Source organism: Bufo gargarizans, chromosome 2, assembly GCF_014858855.1.
Source record: "Bufo gargarizans isolate SCDJY-AF-19 chromosome 2, ASM1485885v1, whole genome shotgun sequence".
Lineage (NCBI taxonomy): Eukaryota > Metazoa > Chordata > Amphibia > Anura > Bufonidae > Bufo > Bufo gargarizans.
The window spans coordinates 380,356,757-380,374,909 of record NC_058081.1 but is presented as its reverse complement, the minus strand read 5'-3'; the positions used below and the strand labels follow the sequence as shown (position 1 = coordinate 380,374,909).

The window sequence follows — 18,153 nt, the reverse complement described above, 5'->3', positions numbered from 1 at the left end:
TATACGGCCGGCAGCACGGTGAGTGTCGTGTCACGTGTAAATGTTTCAGTTTCCCACGCTTATCTGTAGTACAGCTCCTATAGTGCAGGCAGCGTGAGGACAGCTGTTACCCATAGCAACCGGAGACAGCCTGTTCTGTAATTAGAGGAAGCAGCCACAGTCTGTTCATAAGTCATCACCCTGTCAGCCACATGACCCCCAGGACAGTGCCAGACATGTTACCCCCAGAATAGTGCCAGCCACAGCAATGACCTCTCCACCACTGCTGCCAGTAAAGTCGGGGCGTATCAAGTAACTATGGGGCAGCACATTACCGTGTCAAAGGTATGCACATTTGAACTAAGTTTTCCCAGTCATAGTCTGATTACTTCGAGACATACTTTCTATACGTTTTTCTGTTTACAAACATATCTGCTTGATGTACAGCATAAATTAGATCTCAACAGCCCCTGACTAAGCAAAGGTGATGCAATAATAATGGCAGGGTTATGTGCACAGTGATGTCACAGTGCAGGGATAGTACACCCAGTGATGTAATAATGCAGGGTAATGTACCCAGTCATGTGGCACTGTTGAGGTGGCAGTGGTCTTATGTTTAGTATATGATGTTGGCTAAATTTTAAATAGTCTAAATTTGCTATTTATGCACGGAAGACAGTTCTAGAGTACTAGTAATGGTTTTCATGTATAAATAGCAACCCCTAATGTTATATACGCCTTCGTATTAACTATTTGAATTACTGTAACTTTCATACTCATCATCAGCTAAAAATACTCCTCAAAAATGGTAAGAGGAGTATTTTTACTCTTCCAGAAAAAATGTAGCACGACATCTGTCCATGATGTACCGTAACTACACAGATAATAGAGCTGGACCAACTCTGGGACTGGTATGATTAGCGGCAAGCAATAATATAATAACCAGTTATTCGTCTAACAGTAGTCATAATAGGGCAAATATAAATTTTTTCAACCATGATATCTAACCGGAAGAGAGGAGGCACAGGAGCTCTGTATCCTCATACAGCTGATCAGCAAGGGTGCCAGGTGTCAGACCCCCACCAATCTGATATTGATGACCTACCCTGAGGATAGCTCATCAATATAAAAATCCTGGGAAACCCCTTTAACACGTTTGAATTGACCGCACGAAAAACTACCATGATGAAAGGTTTTCATCCTGTCAATTCACACCTGAGGAAGTGTGCAGTCCGCACATAACACGTTGTATGTCTAGTTTAACCAGCTAACCACACAAACATATTTTCTTTCCGTGTCAGTTCAGTTTTTTTGCGGACCGTATGTGGAAGCATTCGATTTAATGGGTCCGCAAAAAAAACGGAAGGTACTCCGTGTGCATTCCGTTTCCGTATGTCCGTTCTGCAAAAGAATAGAAAATGTCCTATTATTGTCTGCATGCCAGCTTTCAAACAAGACTATGAAAATGGTCTTGTTTGAAAGCTGGCATTCCAATACCAGAATGACAGCCATAGGTTCAGTACAGGGGAAGATATCACTGATAGAAATCGTGATGCTGTGAATGCAGCTGAAAGTGAAAGTAAAAGCAGTTTTTTTCGAACAGTGATTTCTCCTCTGTTGCTTTGACTTTTTTGGTCTTGTATGAAAGCATGGGATGTCAGCTTTCAAACAAGACCAGTTTCATAAGTGCTGCAAAGTATGGATGTGTGGGGCACTCAATATCTATGGCTGGATGAGTGCAGTCAATAGACCTGAAGAAGCGTGTTCTGAAGTTACAGGCACTTAGAGGTATAAAATACAACTGGATACAATTATCCTACTATAAAGGAGATTTATTTGATATTTGCAAGGAGTACATAACAATTGCATAAATATAAAAAAAAGGTTAAAAACTTAAATAAAAAGTTGGAAAAAAATGAAAAAAAATAAAAATAAAAAATCTGGATAAAAAAAAAAGATAAGAAATAATGAAAAAATATGAAAAATAAATGAAAGAAAAGTCAAATGGATAGAGTCCAATAAAAGTTATTCTACAAAGTAGTAGAGTTTCCAGTAGAAATAGTTATTTTGTAGGCAGTCCGTTTTACAGAAATGTCTCTGTTGATAGATAGGAATGCTGGGCTTTGTCGTACTACTCACACACTAGCCCGTTGGCAGCGGTAATAGTGTTTGCTGGTAGCTGGATTTGTAGGATCCTCCTATCTCAATGAGTATCATATTTGTAGCTGTTATTATTCAGGAGATTGCAGCATCTAAAGCAGCCCCCCCCCTCCAGTTAGCTACTTTTGCCCGAGTCCAGCTTGGGCAGTGGGAAAACAGTTAGGTGGGTTGTCCGGGTAAAGAGCTGCCTTTGCCCTGCACGATTCAGTGGAAGGTAAAGGAGAGCATCGGAGCATAAACTGCTCCGATGCTCTTGTCAGGGGGGCTGCCTGGCTGAAATTCTGGGTATGTCCAGATTCAGAGCTGAACCCGGACAACACCTTTAACCACCTAACTGTTTTGCCCGAGTCCAGCTTGGGCAGTGGGAAAAGTACTGCACTTTACGGCTATTTGGAGTCAGTCCATGGGCAGATCTATATTGCTCTGCTTGATCTGATATTTACCCTGAGGATGGATCATAAATATCAAAATCCTAGATAACAGTTATATGTTTTCAAAAATAAAGCTGCTTAATTCTAAAATATGGTACAAAGGGACTATGAAATTGTGAAAAAATTTTGTTTTTATACATTACGCTGTTCTTTGTACACTGGGGCACAGTCATGCTGGAACAGAAAAGGACGATTCTCGCCATTTTTCCCAGATCTCTGTGCCACAGATGTGAAAGTAGCCTAAGAAGACTATACAGCACTTAATATAGCTTGTTTGCCAAGTCTTTTGTGTTGTCCACATGTAGGTCATGTCCATAAAATGGCTGCTGATGGAGAGTCATGTCACCAAGAAAAAAAAAAAAAAGAAAGAACTCCAGACACATCACTCAGCCCCCTCCATTCAAATACACTGCACCTGCCATCTATTACTTGCACTTTAGTTTATTACAAGTGTAGTGTGTCTGAAGGAAAGAGGCTGAGTGTTGTGTCCGGTCATATGACTCTCCATCAGCGGCCATCTTATAGACAGGACCTCTCTGCAGACAGAAGAGAAGATTTGCCCAAGGGGTGAAGGCTTATGAAATATGCCAAACATCTCAGAATATCACCCATATAGTCATATTACCAACCCATTGGAGTGGACAACCCCTTTAACCATACCTAGACTCATCCATCAGACTGCCTGATTTCTCCACAAAGCACGTTTCCAAAGGCGCCATGCTTTACACCACCACATATGACGCTTGGCTTTGTGAGGTATGGTTTGAAACAGTTGCTCAGTCATGGAAATCCATGCCATGAAGCTCCTGGTACAAGATGTTAAAGAGGTTGTACATCATTACTATAATGATGACTTATCATAAGGATAGATCAATATCAGAACAGCAGGGGTCCGACTCCAGGAACTCCCACCAATCAGCTGTTTCTAGAGGCCATGACGCTTATTTGAGCGCTGCAGCCTCTTCACTATTTAATTTGTAGTGGAGGTGTAGTGTAACTAGAACTACACGTCCCATTCAAGTGAATCTAGATGGCATGCAGTTAAACAGTGAAGAGGCTGCAGCAGTCAAACAGCAGATCAGTGGGGTTCCCAGATCCCTAACGATCTAATATTACCTATCCCGAGGACAGGTCATCAGTATGCTAGAACGTTCCTACGACAGGTGACAGGAGATCAGCGAGACTGGCAAAACGTGGTTTGATCTGACATGTTTTCCATTTGGATCAAATGATGTCTGTGTTGTTTCTGGTGCTTGCCACACCTTTTTTCCCCAGGTGTGGCTATTATGGTTATTTAACCTTCTCTATTTACTGTTGTTTCTCCCACTATGCTATGCGGTTTAAAGCTTATGTTTGAGTTGTGGATAGCTGGTGTGTGGATCTCGGCTGAGTTCCTGGTGCTACCATAGCAACTTGAAGTTAAAGAGGACATTTCACTACTTTAAAAACTAAAAACTAACTATATCAGAGAGCAGAGCGGCGCCCAGGGGTCCCCCTGCACTTACTAGTATGTCTGGGCGCCGCTCCGTTCGCCCGGTATAGGCTCCGGTGTCTGCAGCTCCCGCTGTTGTACGGGCGAACGGAGCGGCACCCAGACATACTAGTAAGTGCAGGGGGACCCCTGGGCGCCGCTCTGCCCGCTGATATAGTTAGTTTTTAGTTTTTAAAGTAGGGAAAGGTCCTCTTTAAGTGTTTTCTTTCACTTTTGTATTTTTTTTGGGTTATTTAGTGTCTTGCATTTCCATAGCATTTGTATCAAGGTCTGAGGGAGACTCCTGTTTGTCCTTCCTTTTGGAGGAACAGGTTGTCTCAGTCCTGACATTAGTACCAGGGTCCTATAGGGTGAGTTAGGACACTAGGTATTCCTGTGTATAAACTCACCTACCTCTGGGGTCTGTTCATACTGGTAGTTAGTCAGGACTTTGATTAGGGTTTTACTAGGAGGTGTTCATCTCCTTTCCCTAGTTTCCAGGTCTTATTCCCTCACCCCTTTCCCTCCTGTGTTTGGTTTCGCGTTTCCCTTCCACACCCGAACGTGACAGCTAGTGCTGCACAGCCCCTTTAACGCCAGAGGAAGTTTGGAACCTGGCGACCCCGCTGTGTAACTTTACATGGTCTGCCACTTACACTCATAGTTAATGGAGGGAAGAAATTTCATGAACTGACTTATTACAACGTAATGGAGTGGACAACTCTATTTTACAAATGCATGTGGTTCACGGGAGTGCACCTGGCATAGACATGCTACTGATTTGTAGGAAAACGAATATCTCAGAGAAGGCAAAGCAAGTAAATCTACATAACAGTCTGAACAGCATCATACAATATTTTACATACGCAGAATCCAGTCAATATGAAGCAGCCATCAAACAATACGTGACTAACAGTTCAGCAGAGGCAATTTTGTAGAACCCGGGGAACTTAGACTCATTTTCTTTCACTGCTACTCTGCCCTACATTATAAAAAAAAGTTGGCAAGCTCATCAACAACGCTGACCAGCAGTGGGTTTTCCATGAAGAGCGAGAGCTTCTCCGTGACTAATTTGCTCATGTGTCTGCAGTCATAAATCATCATTAGGCTGATATATATTTGGGAACAAGAAGCCTGGATTATTTTACTGTAAACACACGACAAGTGAGCGACCACATGATGTGGTGAGCATAAGGCCGGTGCCCGCATATTTCAGACACACAATATGGGCACAGCCGGGCAATGGCCATGTTCATTAGGCCTAATTAGGATACCTTGGAGTTCACTTCACTGGAGCGCTGATCAGTCTGGGAAATACTGCTCTACACAGGGTGCGTTTCCCAGACTGAATACGCTGGTCTGAAACTGGCTTGAAGGTCTGCTAAGTAAATTCCAAGACCTGACTGGAAAGCTAACATAAATGTCTCTCAAGAAATAAATAGTTTCTTATGCTACGATCTAGACTTGTAACAAGAAAGAAAACCACAACAGAGAACATATATTTGTTGAGCTACACAAACTAGGGCAACCAGTCCCTCCACATTTTATAATTAATGTTTTGCCATTATTGATATGACAACATATTTAGCGAGGGATCATGTTGTAATAAAACAAGCAACTGCAAATGTGTGATGCTCATTCTAAAAGTCTTTTTTTATTTATCTTTTATGGACTACACCCATTTTTTATTGTATATCAAGTAGTCAAACCAGGAATCCTTAAAACTAGGGGACCAGGACCTGTACAATAACGTAAAATCACCTCCCTTCTTCTAAAAGTAATGTAATATTTGCACTTTATATTTGGCTCAGACACATTAGTAAACAGCTGGGGAAGAGAATGAAAATAAAACACAGCTACTTCTGAGCTTCAGTGGCATCAGGCAACCTTTCAGACACACGTTGCTATTTTTCTGCATTATTATAAGCTCCTGAACACTTTTATGCCAAGCCAAAAATAGAAAAGCTCACCCAAGGTCAAATAATTTAAAGGGAGTCTGTCACTAGATTTTGATCTTATAGACCGCTTACATAGCGCTCTAGCACAGTAGTCTATGATTCTAATGGTACCTTTGATGTTTTCTTGTGAAGTTCCCCCAAAGGCAAAAACAGACTTTTATTCATATGTAAATTAGGGCTCGCAAGTGCCCAGGGGCGGCTTTCACCTCGTTGGTGCCCCAGCCTCTTCCTCTGCCCGCCCCGCTCTTCCTTTGTGTCCTTCTCTGCAGCGAGATCCCGCGCCTGTGCTATCCATAGCTTTGCCGGGGCATGTGCACTGCGATGACATCGCAGTAGCAACGGCGCAAAACAGCGGCGAGAAGGCAGACCACAGACTCCCACAATGGGCATCGCAGTGTACATGCCCGGCCAAGCAATGGAGAGCACAGGCGTGGGATCTCGATGCAGAGAACTTGAGAAGGAGGACGCAAAGGAAGAGCAGGGCGGGCAGAGAAAGAGGCTGGGGCGGTGATATGACGAAAAGAGGCAGAACAGCCTGGGCACCAACGAGGTGAACGCCGCCCCTGGGCACTTGCAAGCTCTAATTTACATATGAATAAAAGTCTGTTTTTGCCTTGGGGGAACTTCACAAGAAAACATCAAAAGGTACCATTAGAATCATAGACTGCTATGCTAGAGCGCTATGTAAGCGGTCTACAAGGTCAAAATCTGGTGACAGACTCCCTTTAAAGGATTTTCAAAATCTTAAAGTTTCATTTTTCTCCCCTCAAAATTACTGCAATATTTAAATGAGAAATTACGGGAAGACATGGGAGTCACCCTTTCATTACACCCTAGAATTACAAATCGGCCAATCACATTGTGACATGTGTAATACCATAGACCTATATATCTCCAGAGCAAGGCGTCTGGAAGTGATCACGGTAACTTTTAGACAGGAAAACTAAGAAATTATTTTGTCTAAATACATGAACAGTGTATATACAGACTGTTTATCCTGTATTATACTGTACATAATAATGATGTCCAATTTAATAAGGTTTAATTCATCTTACCAGTCTTATCAGTTTCAAGAACAATCGTTCATTAATACACCTCGAAGTAATTGTCCTGAATCGCTGCTCAATGAAAACCTACTAGATGACCTTCCTTTACCTAATGGCTTCACAAAGTTGGAGGATTGAGATACTCACAGCATAACTCCATGACAAGCTTAATGGCTAATTCTGATGGGACTACCACCAATCACGAGAATGGGGGGCCTCGTACATAGCCTCCGGCAGCTAACCTGAAATGCGCGCTCGCTCAATTCATTTCTATAGGAGTTCCCTAGGTAGCTGAGCAGTGTACTGGGGCCCCTTCCTCGAGATCGGTGGAGGTCCTACTGCTGGTCTGATAGTTATCCACTATCCTTAACTAACCGGAATCCCCCTTTAACTCATGGATCATTATCCAAGACTAACCAACGAATACCTTATCCAAGACTGTCCAGAATATCAGGATCTTCGAAGTATGGACTGATAATTCTTAACCCAGGCAACTCCTTGAGTTGATCTGCACATCTCCCTTTCTCCTTCTAACCCAACGTTGGTGCTCTATTTGTATGGTCCCTGCTACGGACTCAAAGTCCTCTGGTAATCTGTTTTGTATCTTTCATGCCTATTCTCAATACACTATTCGGCTGACTACAACTGGAACCAATACTGCTCATTACAAGTGACCTATTTTTGCGGATGATGCACCTATGATATCATCTACATGTCTTTCCTTATTCTGAGTCCATACATTGTTAGGCCATTGGTCATATTTGTTGTTTTATCTGAATTCTTATTCAGTAAATGAGCGACAATCATATGACATCTAGGTCAAATGAGTTAGCTAACTGGCCTGCACATATGCAGGAGAGATTTATCAAAACTGGTTTAAGGGAAAACTGGCTTAGTTGCCAATAGCAACCAAAGTCCACCTTTAATTTTTCTGAAGTTCTTTGGAAAATGAAACATGGAATCTGGTTGGTATGAGCAACAAAATCAGTTTTCCTTTACACCAGTTTGGATGAAGCTACCCCCACTGGTTTGCAACATACAAGATGGTGGGACGTTACCAGTGGCTCCAGGATACGCTGTTCGCTCTGAGCAGGAAGAACTACAAGTCTTCCAACCAAGAGGTCACTGCAAAGCTCTAAAATACAAGCTTGGGCTGTATCTCTGACAAACTCTAAGTATTACACAGGAATATATAATTGTTGACAGCAAGAACAAACCAATGCAGTAAAAAAACAAAACAAAAAAAAAAATCCACTACTAAAAGGCATTGACTTTACAAGACATGCAGCAGAACTTATGTCCATCTTATTATAACAATCTAGCCCCCTGATATCACTAGGCTATGGGATCAGAAGATGGTTCACTGCCACAAGTCTCAGCAACGTGACACTTTACTGGAGCCCCACCTATCCAAAACTGATAGAACCGGGGTAACTACCGCTCAGTGCCTCAGAGGCCTGTGGCAATAATCACAGATAGATATTTGTGGCCTTCAGCTGATGTGCTCAGCTCAGAGGTCTTCCTACAGGCAGCAGAATGAATTTATCTGGAACTCTGCTGCATTTTGGGCGATGTATCAGAAATTATAGTACAACGTGTAAGCACTACATACAGGGCTCACTTTCACATCTGGAAACCCCCGAAGTGCCTGTGTCCAGCTCTATATGGGGGTCAGTATCTGTTGGAAGTAACAATCATACTAGGCTGGGTCCAACCATTTGCTTAGTGCCGGATCTGGACACAACTGATAACACTTTTGAGGAGCGGTCCAAAGTGCATAGAGCCGACCAGGAGAATGCTACGATCTTCTGTCTGGCACTGAAGGCCGTATGCCCGAAATGATCCCACAGAGAACCACTGTTTTCTGTATCCTTCTGGAAGGAAACTACAATGGCTGGTCTTATATATGCAAACCTACAACAGGAAAACCTATTTCCTGATCTCACATATACAAACTAGGGTCAATTTATAAGAAACCGATAGTCCTAAGAGGAAGCCAATGCTTACCAATATCTAGACATCTAAAATAAAGTATATTTTCTCAAGGTACCCATCAGCACGTGAAGTAAGGCACACTGCCATCCATTTCATTACTGTATTAGGCTAGCTAGATTGGATAAGACTAGGATGCTTATCACATCTGCTCCACTGACCGCCCCAACATACAGGCAATGATTATTAGAAGTAGATGGAAAGCAATAATGTGAAAAATGTATGAGCAATTATTAGGTCAAACTGATTAAAACACTAAGGCAGCAATTAAATATGTATGTGCTTATTGCCAGTGTCTGATTCATAAGCATATATGAAGGAAATATTTGGAGCCGAGCGTCACCACCACAGTTTAGCCTGGTGTGAGGCTCACACATCACTGAGAAACGTAATACTTCCTTTTTCACTTACTAACTTGGACTGAAATGAAACCCTGACTTAGACTGTTGTCTCAGAACGCGTTACATCACATTCACTTCAGATACACACGTTCTGAACACTAGGGTGTAGGCACTGCTAACAGCCAATCATCAGTTTCTAATTGACTCTTCATAGAGTACAGATTTCAATGCACAGCATGGAGGGATGGGGTCACCTAGCTCAACATTTTTTTTATTGTTTCAATGCTTCTGAAATGAAAAATGAAGTAACCTTTCATATAGTATTGATTAACAATCTGCTATGTTTTGGAGTCTACAGTTCCTATGTAGAAATACGAGGAGAGATTTATCAAAACTGGTGTAAAGGAAAACTGGCTTAGGCTACTTTTACACTGGTGTTTTGGGCGGATCCGTCATGGATCTAAAAAAACTGACCCGTTACAATAATACAACCTCATGCATCCGTCATGAACAGATCTGCTTGTATTATCTTTAACATAGCAAAGACGGATGCGTCATGAACTCCACTGAAAGTCAATGGAGGACGATCCGTTTTCTATTGTGCCAGATTGTTCAGAGAAAACAGATCCGTCTCCATTGACTTACATTGTGTGTCAGAATAGATCCGATTGGCTCAATTTCATCAAGCGGACAGCAAAACACTGCAAGCAGAGCAGAATGCTGACAGAACGGAGGCAAACTGATGCATTCTGAGCAGATCCGCTTCCATTCAGAATGCATTAGGGCAAAACTGATTCGTTTGGACCGCTTGTGAGAGCCCTGTACGGATCCCACAAACTGAAAGCCAAAACACCTGTGTGAGAGTAGCCTTCGTTGTCCATAGCAACCAATCAGATTCCACCTTTCATTTTTCAAAGGAGCTCTGATTGGTTGCTATGGACAACTAAACCAGCATTGATAATTGTCCCCCCTGTGTGTCTCCATGGAAACAGACTACTATGAAACTGTGTAGTCTGATTTCTCAGTCCTACCTTCTGGAAATAACTAAATTAATGTTGGTGAGAAGTAGGGGGCGGTGAATTTGACTGCCACTTATACTGCACTGGGTTCGTAGTTTGTTACCCTGTAGACACATAGGTCTACATATGAGCTTTAGTACCAATCAGTGGAACAAGTTAAAATTAAGATTATTTGCAACGTGGGTTTATTTTTCCTGCTGAACCATAGTGCCCAGCAGATGTCATGCTCTTCCAAGTGAAAGATCACTTTGAGATACCAGGGTGTGCACTGTACCCACAGTTTAGAAAGACAAATGGTAAAGCACAAGCTCTGTAGAAAGTAGGGCACGTTCTATTTTCGTCCATTCATGCCACAGTCTAGGGATTCCCGGGTGCACCACACTACAGATAAGTCTACAGAATTATGATTTACTCTCTCGTGTATTTCCCATGATTGCACTTCAGCCCATAATAAGCATATTACCTTAAACGTAAAGACACAACGCAGACCTATATCAACATAGTGGTGTCTACCAGAGAGGCGTGCTCCAACATTTCTGATGCTTCGTATACATGAACACAGACCACTGTACAGGACAAGACATGAAATCACTTGTAATAGAGAGCGCAAAGCCTTAAGAGCGTAGCCCTGTCTGGATAAATATAACAAAGGTTGATCCTTTGCAAAGTGCAGTGTCAACGTACAAATTCTATTCTGCCAAACACTCATAAAAGAAGCAGCCGGGGAAAACAAACAGCTCGCTGCGCTTTTTATATGCAATCTCCCCTGTGTAATATTAACCAATTCTGAAATTAAACCAAGCGACAACATCAATTTGTTCCTCAGCGCATAACACTGGAAGTTTACCAGGTAACAAGTCGACTTGAGAACTTTAACCCAAGCACTGCTTGAAGGTAGCATGGAGCGGAGAATAAAGCCCATGCAGCAAACAGGTGTCACCGCTATCTGGTGGCTTTATCTAACCTATGGCCACTTAAGTACAACACGTATCTGGAAATAGACTGAATGGCTATGGGTCACTGTGACCAGCAAATGCGGGAACTTACCTCGGGTAGCCGTTTGAAAAGGCAGACCGGCCGGGATAATTTATACTCCCTGGGGTACTGTCATCCCCAGTCCCATGGCACCTATTCCACGAATCTGAAATGGTGGACAGAGGTGTGCCCAGAGCAAAAACTGGCTTCTGATCTTGCTGTTTCTGAGAGATGGAGGCAGTGTTCAAGTCATAGTGGTACATTTGTCCCCCTGATGTGCTGACGCCGTGTACAGAAATTGCTGATGTTTTGTTACCGAATAGGCCAGATCCAGAGTAATGGGCACCACAATAAACGGGGCTAAACTTTTCCTGCTTTATCACCCCTGGGGTACACAGCTCTATAAAGTCTTCTTTTTCAGTCTTAACTTGAGACAACTGGATTTCAGGGTTGGGCAGTAGTAAGTCCCCTGCTTTGGGTGTAAAATCCTGCATAAGGAGAGGTTTGCTGTCCTCATTTACTATACCAGACCTCAAAAGAAATTCATCATCAGTGGTCAAAGGAGAAAGCAAGCCAGCTGCGTCATCTTCAAAGATAGGGTCCAATGCCCATGGACTGCCCTTACTATCCCTGGGCGAATCTGGGGGCAGGTCTAGATCTTGTAAAAGGTCAAAGGTGCTTTGGTCTTTGGAATACAACTTGGCAACGCTGCTCCCCTGACCCTGTGCAGAAGGACTTGCTTGGGTAGACATGTCACATTTGTTGCCTCCTTTATCTCCAAGGCCTTCTGGCACTCTTTCTGTTGCAGGTGGCTTTGCCTGAAGACTGGCAATGCTCTCTTCCAAAAGTCTGAAATCTGTTTCTGCTGCAGGGACTCCGAGTGGAGCTTGCTGAGTATAACCAAGTTCGTTGCCCATTACTTTTGTGTCTGGCTCCCCCATGTAGAGTCCCATTGAGAGTGAGACTGCCTTGGAAAGGTCTGGCTGAGGGACATTGGCCAGACCATTGGCCGGGTCCACAGTTGGAGCCAGTTGCTGCTGCTGAGGCGGTGGCTGTCTTGTGTCTGGCAGTGCAGCAGGTGGAATTGCACAAGATGTGGAGATGTTCACACAGGCTCCACCTCTGTAGTTTGTAAATAAGTCAATCACGTTCCCGGTCTTGTCACTGTAATGTGCGCTCTTCACAGCCTGAGCTCCATTGGGTGGCTTTAAAAGATCTTTGGGATCCATCGAGTACCGATGCCTGGGAGGTGACAGGGAACAAAAGAAAGCCGAATTTGCAAAAAAATAGGAAATACAGAAACATTCAAGAAATAACTGGAGCTAGCGCTCCTCTGTTTAACTCTTAGCTGCCCTGAAAGTGTGCTACACATGAGAGGCTTTACTAGGATTTTTCTAACCATTCCATTTTAATAAAACATTCACAGATAATGTGGAAAGGAGACAAGTCATGTCATCAGAGCTAGCCAGATGCAGCACGCAGAGCCATGCTCACAGCAGTATCATTACGCTCTCTTAGAGATACATTAATTACATACAGTCTCTTCCTCCTGGCTCTCGGCCCTTGATTCAAACAATGGAGCTTTTATGGAACAGAATATACATGAACACAAGACTGGGACACAAACATACATTGTGCCGTGTCACTAATGGCAGATTAGCAATGCAAATCAACTTCCTAATCCTCCATATTGTGCCACCCTGCACACTCCAATACATGGAATAATGAAGAAGTCCACAGTCAGCCGCAGGTGGTCTATGAAGCCTCAACATCATGTGGATGGATGGATAGATAGATATGAGATAGATATAAGATAGATATGAGATAGATACATAGATACAATGCAAAGAGAGAGCAGCAGCACTTGTGGATGTAGTCGGGTGCAGAAATCCTCTGACCTTAGGCAACTCGGTCAAGTGTGGCTATAAAAAAAATCAAAGAAGAGGCAGCACTCCAGAGTATCCGTAAAACGACCCACTTTATTTTCCCCTGTGCAACGTTTCAACTGCTCCTTGCAGTCTTTTTCAAGCATTGAAAAAGACTGCAAGGAGCAGTTGAAACGTTGCACAGGGGAAAATAAAGTGGGTCGTTTTACGGATACTCTGGAGTGCTGCCTCTTCTTTGATTTTTTTTTTAGATAGATAGATAGATAGATATGAGATAGATATATATATAACAAATATATGAGATAGATAGATAGAGATATGGAGATCTGAGCAGCCGGGCGTCCTCCCTTCCTGCTAAACAACTGTCCACTTTGAGAAACTGACAGCTACAACTACCTAGGGAGGCCTATAAATCAGCCAATCAGGGAGTTTTAAGAAAGCCATGGAAACACTAAAAGACAAGGCAAGCAAAACCTTCTATGCCTTCAGAAGGCGTCTGTATCATCTTAAGGCACCAGTTACCGTCTAGCTTAAAATCCTTGACACCATCATCACCCCAATCCTCCTGTATGGCAGCAAAGTCTGGGGCCCAGACACCTACCCAGACTGGGCAAAGTGGGACTCTGGGCCAACAGAACTTTTCCACCTAGAATTGTGCAAACACCTTCTCCAGGTCCACAGAAGCACCTCAAACAGCGCCTGTCGAGCAGAACTGGGCAGATTCCCACTTCACTTTGCTGTCCAGAAGAGGGCGCTAACATTCTGAGCCCATCCGCATAGCAGCAGTCCCAGCTCCTATCATCACAAAGCCTTACACCAAGAAGCCCCAAAAAATACAAAGCACCCTGCGAGAAGTCACCCAAACCCAGCCTGCCCAAGCCACCAACCAATGCAGCCTGGCAAAGGGGGAAATCCAGAAGACGATACACAAGGGTAAAGAGGAGTATATCAGCATCTGGAGGAACGACATACGAACATCACAGAAGCTGACAGTATAACAGACCCTGCAGAGGGAGTACAAACTGGCCCCATATCTGGAGAAACTCCCCAATCCAAGAGACCAACAGATCCTGAGCCACTACAGACTGAGCGCCCACAGCCTGCTCATTGAATCTGAGCGTCAACGACAGACATACATGCCCAGGGAGAGCAGACTGTGCCAGCAGGAGACCATGGCTTATTTCCTGCTGCGGTGCCCCAAATACTCAGCAGTGAGGGATTCTCACTTCAGGAGACTGTCTGATCTCTGCCGAGACTTCATCTCCATAAAGGAGGAAGAGAGACTCTTTATACTGCTGGGAGAAGAGGAGAACACAGCAGCCATAGCAGCACAATATATTACTGCTTGCCATAGACTGGGAGGAGCTTGATATACCATGGATACCCCACCCTGGATGTGTCCCCATCCCCCAAACTTACCCTATACCCCCACCCTGGACGTGTCCCCATTTCCCAACCCTACCCAATTATTTCCCACTTGCTTTGGCAATGCTAAAATGTATTTAGTCCTGCCAATAAAGATGATTTGATTTAGATAGATATGAGCTAGATAGGTGAGACATATAGCTAGATTAGATAGAGTTAAGAGCCCATTGATTTCCTACGTGTTTACAGTGTATGTAGGGCAGATGGACAGGTGGGGGCCAGGAGTCAGTAATACATATTTCCACATTCCATCATATACAGCCTTGTAGTCAATACTCCTATATAAAACCTGGGAATGAAACCCATGCAGTCAGGTCTAGCCGGGGTTCAACGGTTTCCACTGCACTGTATTTTAGGGCCACAGCACCCATATTCCTTGAACATGGCCCCTCATCCTCCTGACTCCATAGTACTACAGTGGATCATCTACTATAATGGAGAGAGGGGTTTCTCAATGGCTGCCATGCGCTATATAACCCCTACATACAGAAGCGACCTGCTGCACGCACACCCACCAGCACATGACAACCAGCGCTGTACACAGACGGCTATTAATACTAGGGAGGGCGTGACGTCACGCACGGCCCCGCCCCCCCAGCCTGCGCCGCTGTCAGCAGAGAGGAAATAAACAGCTCGGCCGTCATGGGGGTAATGGAGCCCACCACGGACAGCAACCTGTGGCGACACTACAGCCCCAGCGAAGGCTGAGAGCAGTGACTTTCACAACAGCTGGAGGCCCACAGGACATTGGGGTGGAGGGAAAGTTACATGTAGGCATATGGAGTGTAAGTTCTTGGGCCCAGGCAGTCCCTCCTAAAGTGCACGCGTGTAATTCGGAAGTTGCGCGCCAGGGACAAGAGTGTCATGACGTCCGAAGCCCCCCGAAAGTTCCGTGCAGAGAGCGGAGGGGCCGCCACGGAGCGCGGCGCCGTGTCACTCCCGCGGGCAGCATTTGCCCTTCAGCCGCCATTCGTGCACCGGCTGCGCGTCTCCCGAGCACTTCCATGTGCGGGAACTTCCCCAGCGAGCGCTCTATACGTACACAAGTGTGAGGAGCGGCTTCCCTGGAGCCCCGGGAACATGGCAGAGCTCGTCCCGTCACCCGCGTCACCCACCAGAAGTGGCCCCGGACTCTCCGTGCAGCACAGCTGTTCCCTCCAGCCTCTCCTCCCTCCGCTCCCGCCCCGCACTGCTGACACTTACTCCTCCCGGCCCTCAGACTCCGGCCATGTCTCTCCAGCGCTTCCTGTGGGTGGACGGTGCCCCCTCGACGCGTAGCTTACAGCGGCCCCTGTACGCGCTGTAGACGGCAGAGGCGCCCTCGGGCTTGGGAGCCGCCTATCCCGGACATGCGGGGAGGAGGGAGGCAGAGGGCGGCCGCCCGACAGAGCGGAGAACGCTGCAACCTGTTGGCTGCTGCCGGCAACTACAGCGCGGTCCTTCCCCGGCTCTCCCGCGGATGGCAACACATCCACACATAGCCTATGGAGATGCCCACATATTTCCAGAATCAGCCCTGTTTTGTATTTAAGATCTCTGCATGCTGTTAGTGAATGGCAACTATCTGGACTACAAAACAGCTATATGACCTGTGCTGCTCACTGGCACTCCAGTTGTTGTCCACTACAACTCCCAGCATGAACACATGCTCGCCTGTTCTTGGAAGTGAATGGTGCGTATTGGGAACTGTAGTTATGCTGATCCCTGAAATAGGGACATGACTTGAAGCTCCTGGTCCCTAGCATATGGCTGGCCTACCAGAGGATCCTCTGCTGGGCCCCGGCTCTGATGTAATGGGCCCCAAAGGTCCAGGTGCAAAAAAAAAACCTTCACACACAGACAGCCCTATGATAGAAATGCAGGGCTGTAGAATGGATCCATAAATACGGTGGTGTGAATGTACTCTGAATCTATCGGGCTGCTTTCACACTACCGTTATTAGTTCCATATCCGGTATTTCCGGATCTTACCAGAATGCCCGCCCACCCCATTGACTATAATGGGAACTGGCAAATATGCAAGGATTTGGCTGGACAAGAAAATGCCGCGTGCTGTGGTTTTTGTCTGATCTCCAATGGTTCCCATTATAGTCAAAAGGCCTTGTGGGTAATCCTCACATCCGGATCCAGAGAGCCCCAGCGGGCTGTTCTCTAGCAGAACTAAGGCCTCAGGCTGACGGCCATTGCCATCTTTGCAGTCTGTAAATTGCGGATCCACGAAACACACGTACCGCATTTTACAGAATGTTCTGCCGTCTATAGAACTATCCTACTCTTCTCGATAAAACGGACAATACAATAGGACATGTTCTATTTTATATTTTTTTTGCAGGTGCCACGGAATGGACATACGGATGCAGACCGCATCTTTTGTGGCCCTATTGAATTGAATGGGTCTGCATCCAACCCACAGAAAATGCAGATCAAAGATATGGTCGCATGCATGAGCCCTAATAACTTAGACTTTATTGATGATATGAGGGTTGGGCCTCAAGGATACCTTCCTCTGGTAGGCCCCCACCTTCCGTGTAACGTGTACATTATGCCAGCAGTATACACCACTCCCTGTGTCCTGTTCCATAGCACAATTATCTTGCCTTTCCCCTTCTTGTATATCAGTAGGGTAGTTAAAGGGGTTGTCTAATCTCCTGGGAGAAAATCATTATATAATACATTCTCAACGTTCTATTAATATCTTCAGCTTTCTGTCACTGAACGGAAACATTCTTGTTTACACCAAGAAGCAGGAAGCCATGCAGACCTTATACCTGTCTCAGCTGAGAGCTCCACAGTACAGCGCATTTCAGAGCGATCAGCCGAGCCGCAAGTTGTTCACATAGGCTACGTTGGTACATGCAGTTTTTTATTTATTTTTTCTTAACGTATGTTTTATTTTTCCCAGATATAAAAATTAGGACAAAAAGTTGGCCATAATTTGCATTTTTTTTAAGCTTCTCTCCACCTTTCTATAGTGGTGGGAAAAGGGGGCTTAGTGCACCAGAAAGTGGACTAAGCCATAGCTGAAGTCTGTAGTTGATGTAGACTTTCTGGTGCAGGGCAGAGATGTGCCTAATTTATTAAAAAGCATCTGCCTCTTAATTAGGTGCATCTTACTCCAGTCATGATACACGTCCCTTAAGATATCTGTCGGCAGAACACTAGTTTGTCTCCCCGATGTCCCCCATACACATGCCCACTTAGCAGGTTCAGCTCGCCCATGTGCAGATGGCCTTATTGTCTCTATGCAGTTTGTCCCAGTTATATTTTCAAGCTTGTGCTCTCCTCAGACCCTGCAATCTTGCACTCAGCGTTGGACTGTCCCTCCTCTGTCAGTACTGCCCACCTGTTGTCTATTTGCAGCGCTGTGAGGGAAGCGCTGCCTACTTCTGATGCCCCCATACAGAGCCTTCACCTTACTGACAAGCCTGCTGCCTATTACTAGCAATGCTTAGTTATATTTAGGGATGAGCG

The 18,153-nt window shown here is 44.9% G+C and overlaps 1 protein-coding gene across 2 annotated transcripts in view; it reads right to left on the bottom strand.

The window, feature by feature from the left end:
- The window catches only part of NR3C1 (nuclear receptor subfamily 3 group C member 1), a 166,797-nt gene extending 150,773 nt beyond the window's left edge, over window positions 1-16,024 (bottom strand). Inside the window, exons 1-2 of one of the 2 annotated variants that reach the window (XM_044280769.1) lie at window positions 15,887-16,024; window positions 11,445-12,614 (exon numbers count right to left, since the gene is read on the bottom strand). In XM_044280769.1, the coding sequence (XP_044136704.1) occupies window positions 11,445-12,601 (1,157 nt within the window). In that variant the 5' untranslated portion in view covers window positions 12,602-12,614; window positions 15,887-16,024. The other variant, XM_044280770.1, reaches the window with a different exon arrangement.
- Window positions 16,025-18,153: the final 2,129 nt, after the last annotated feature.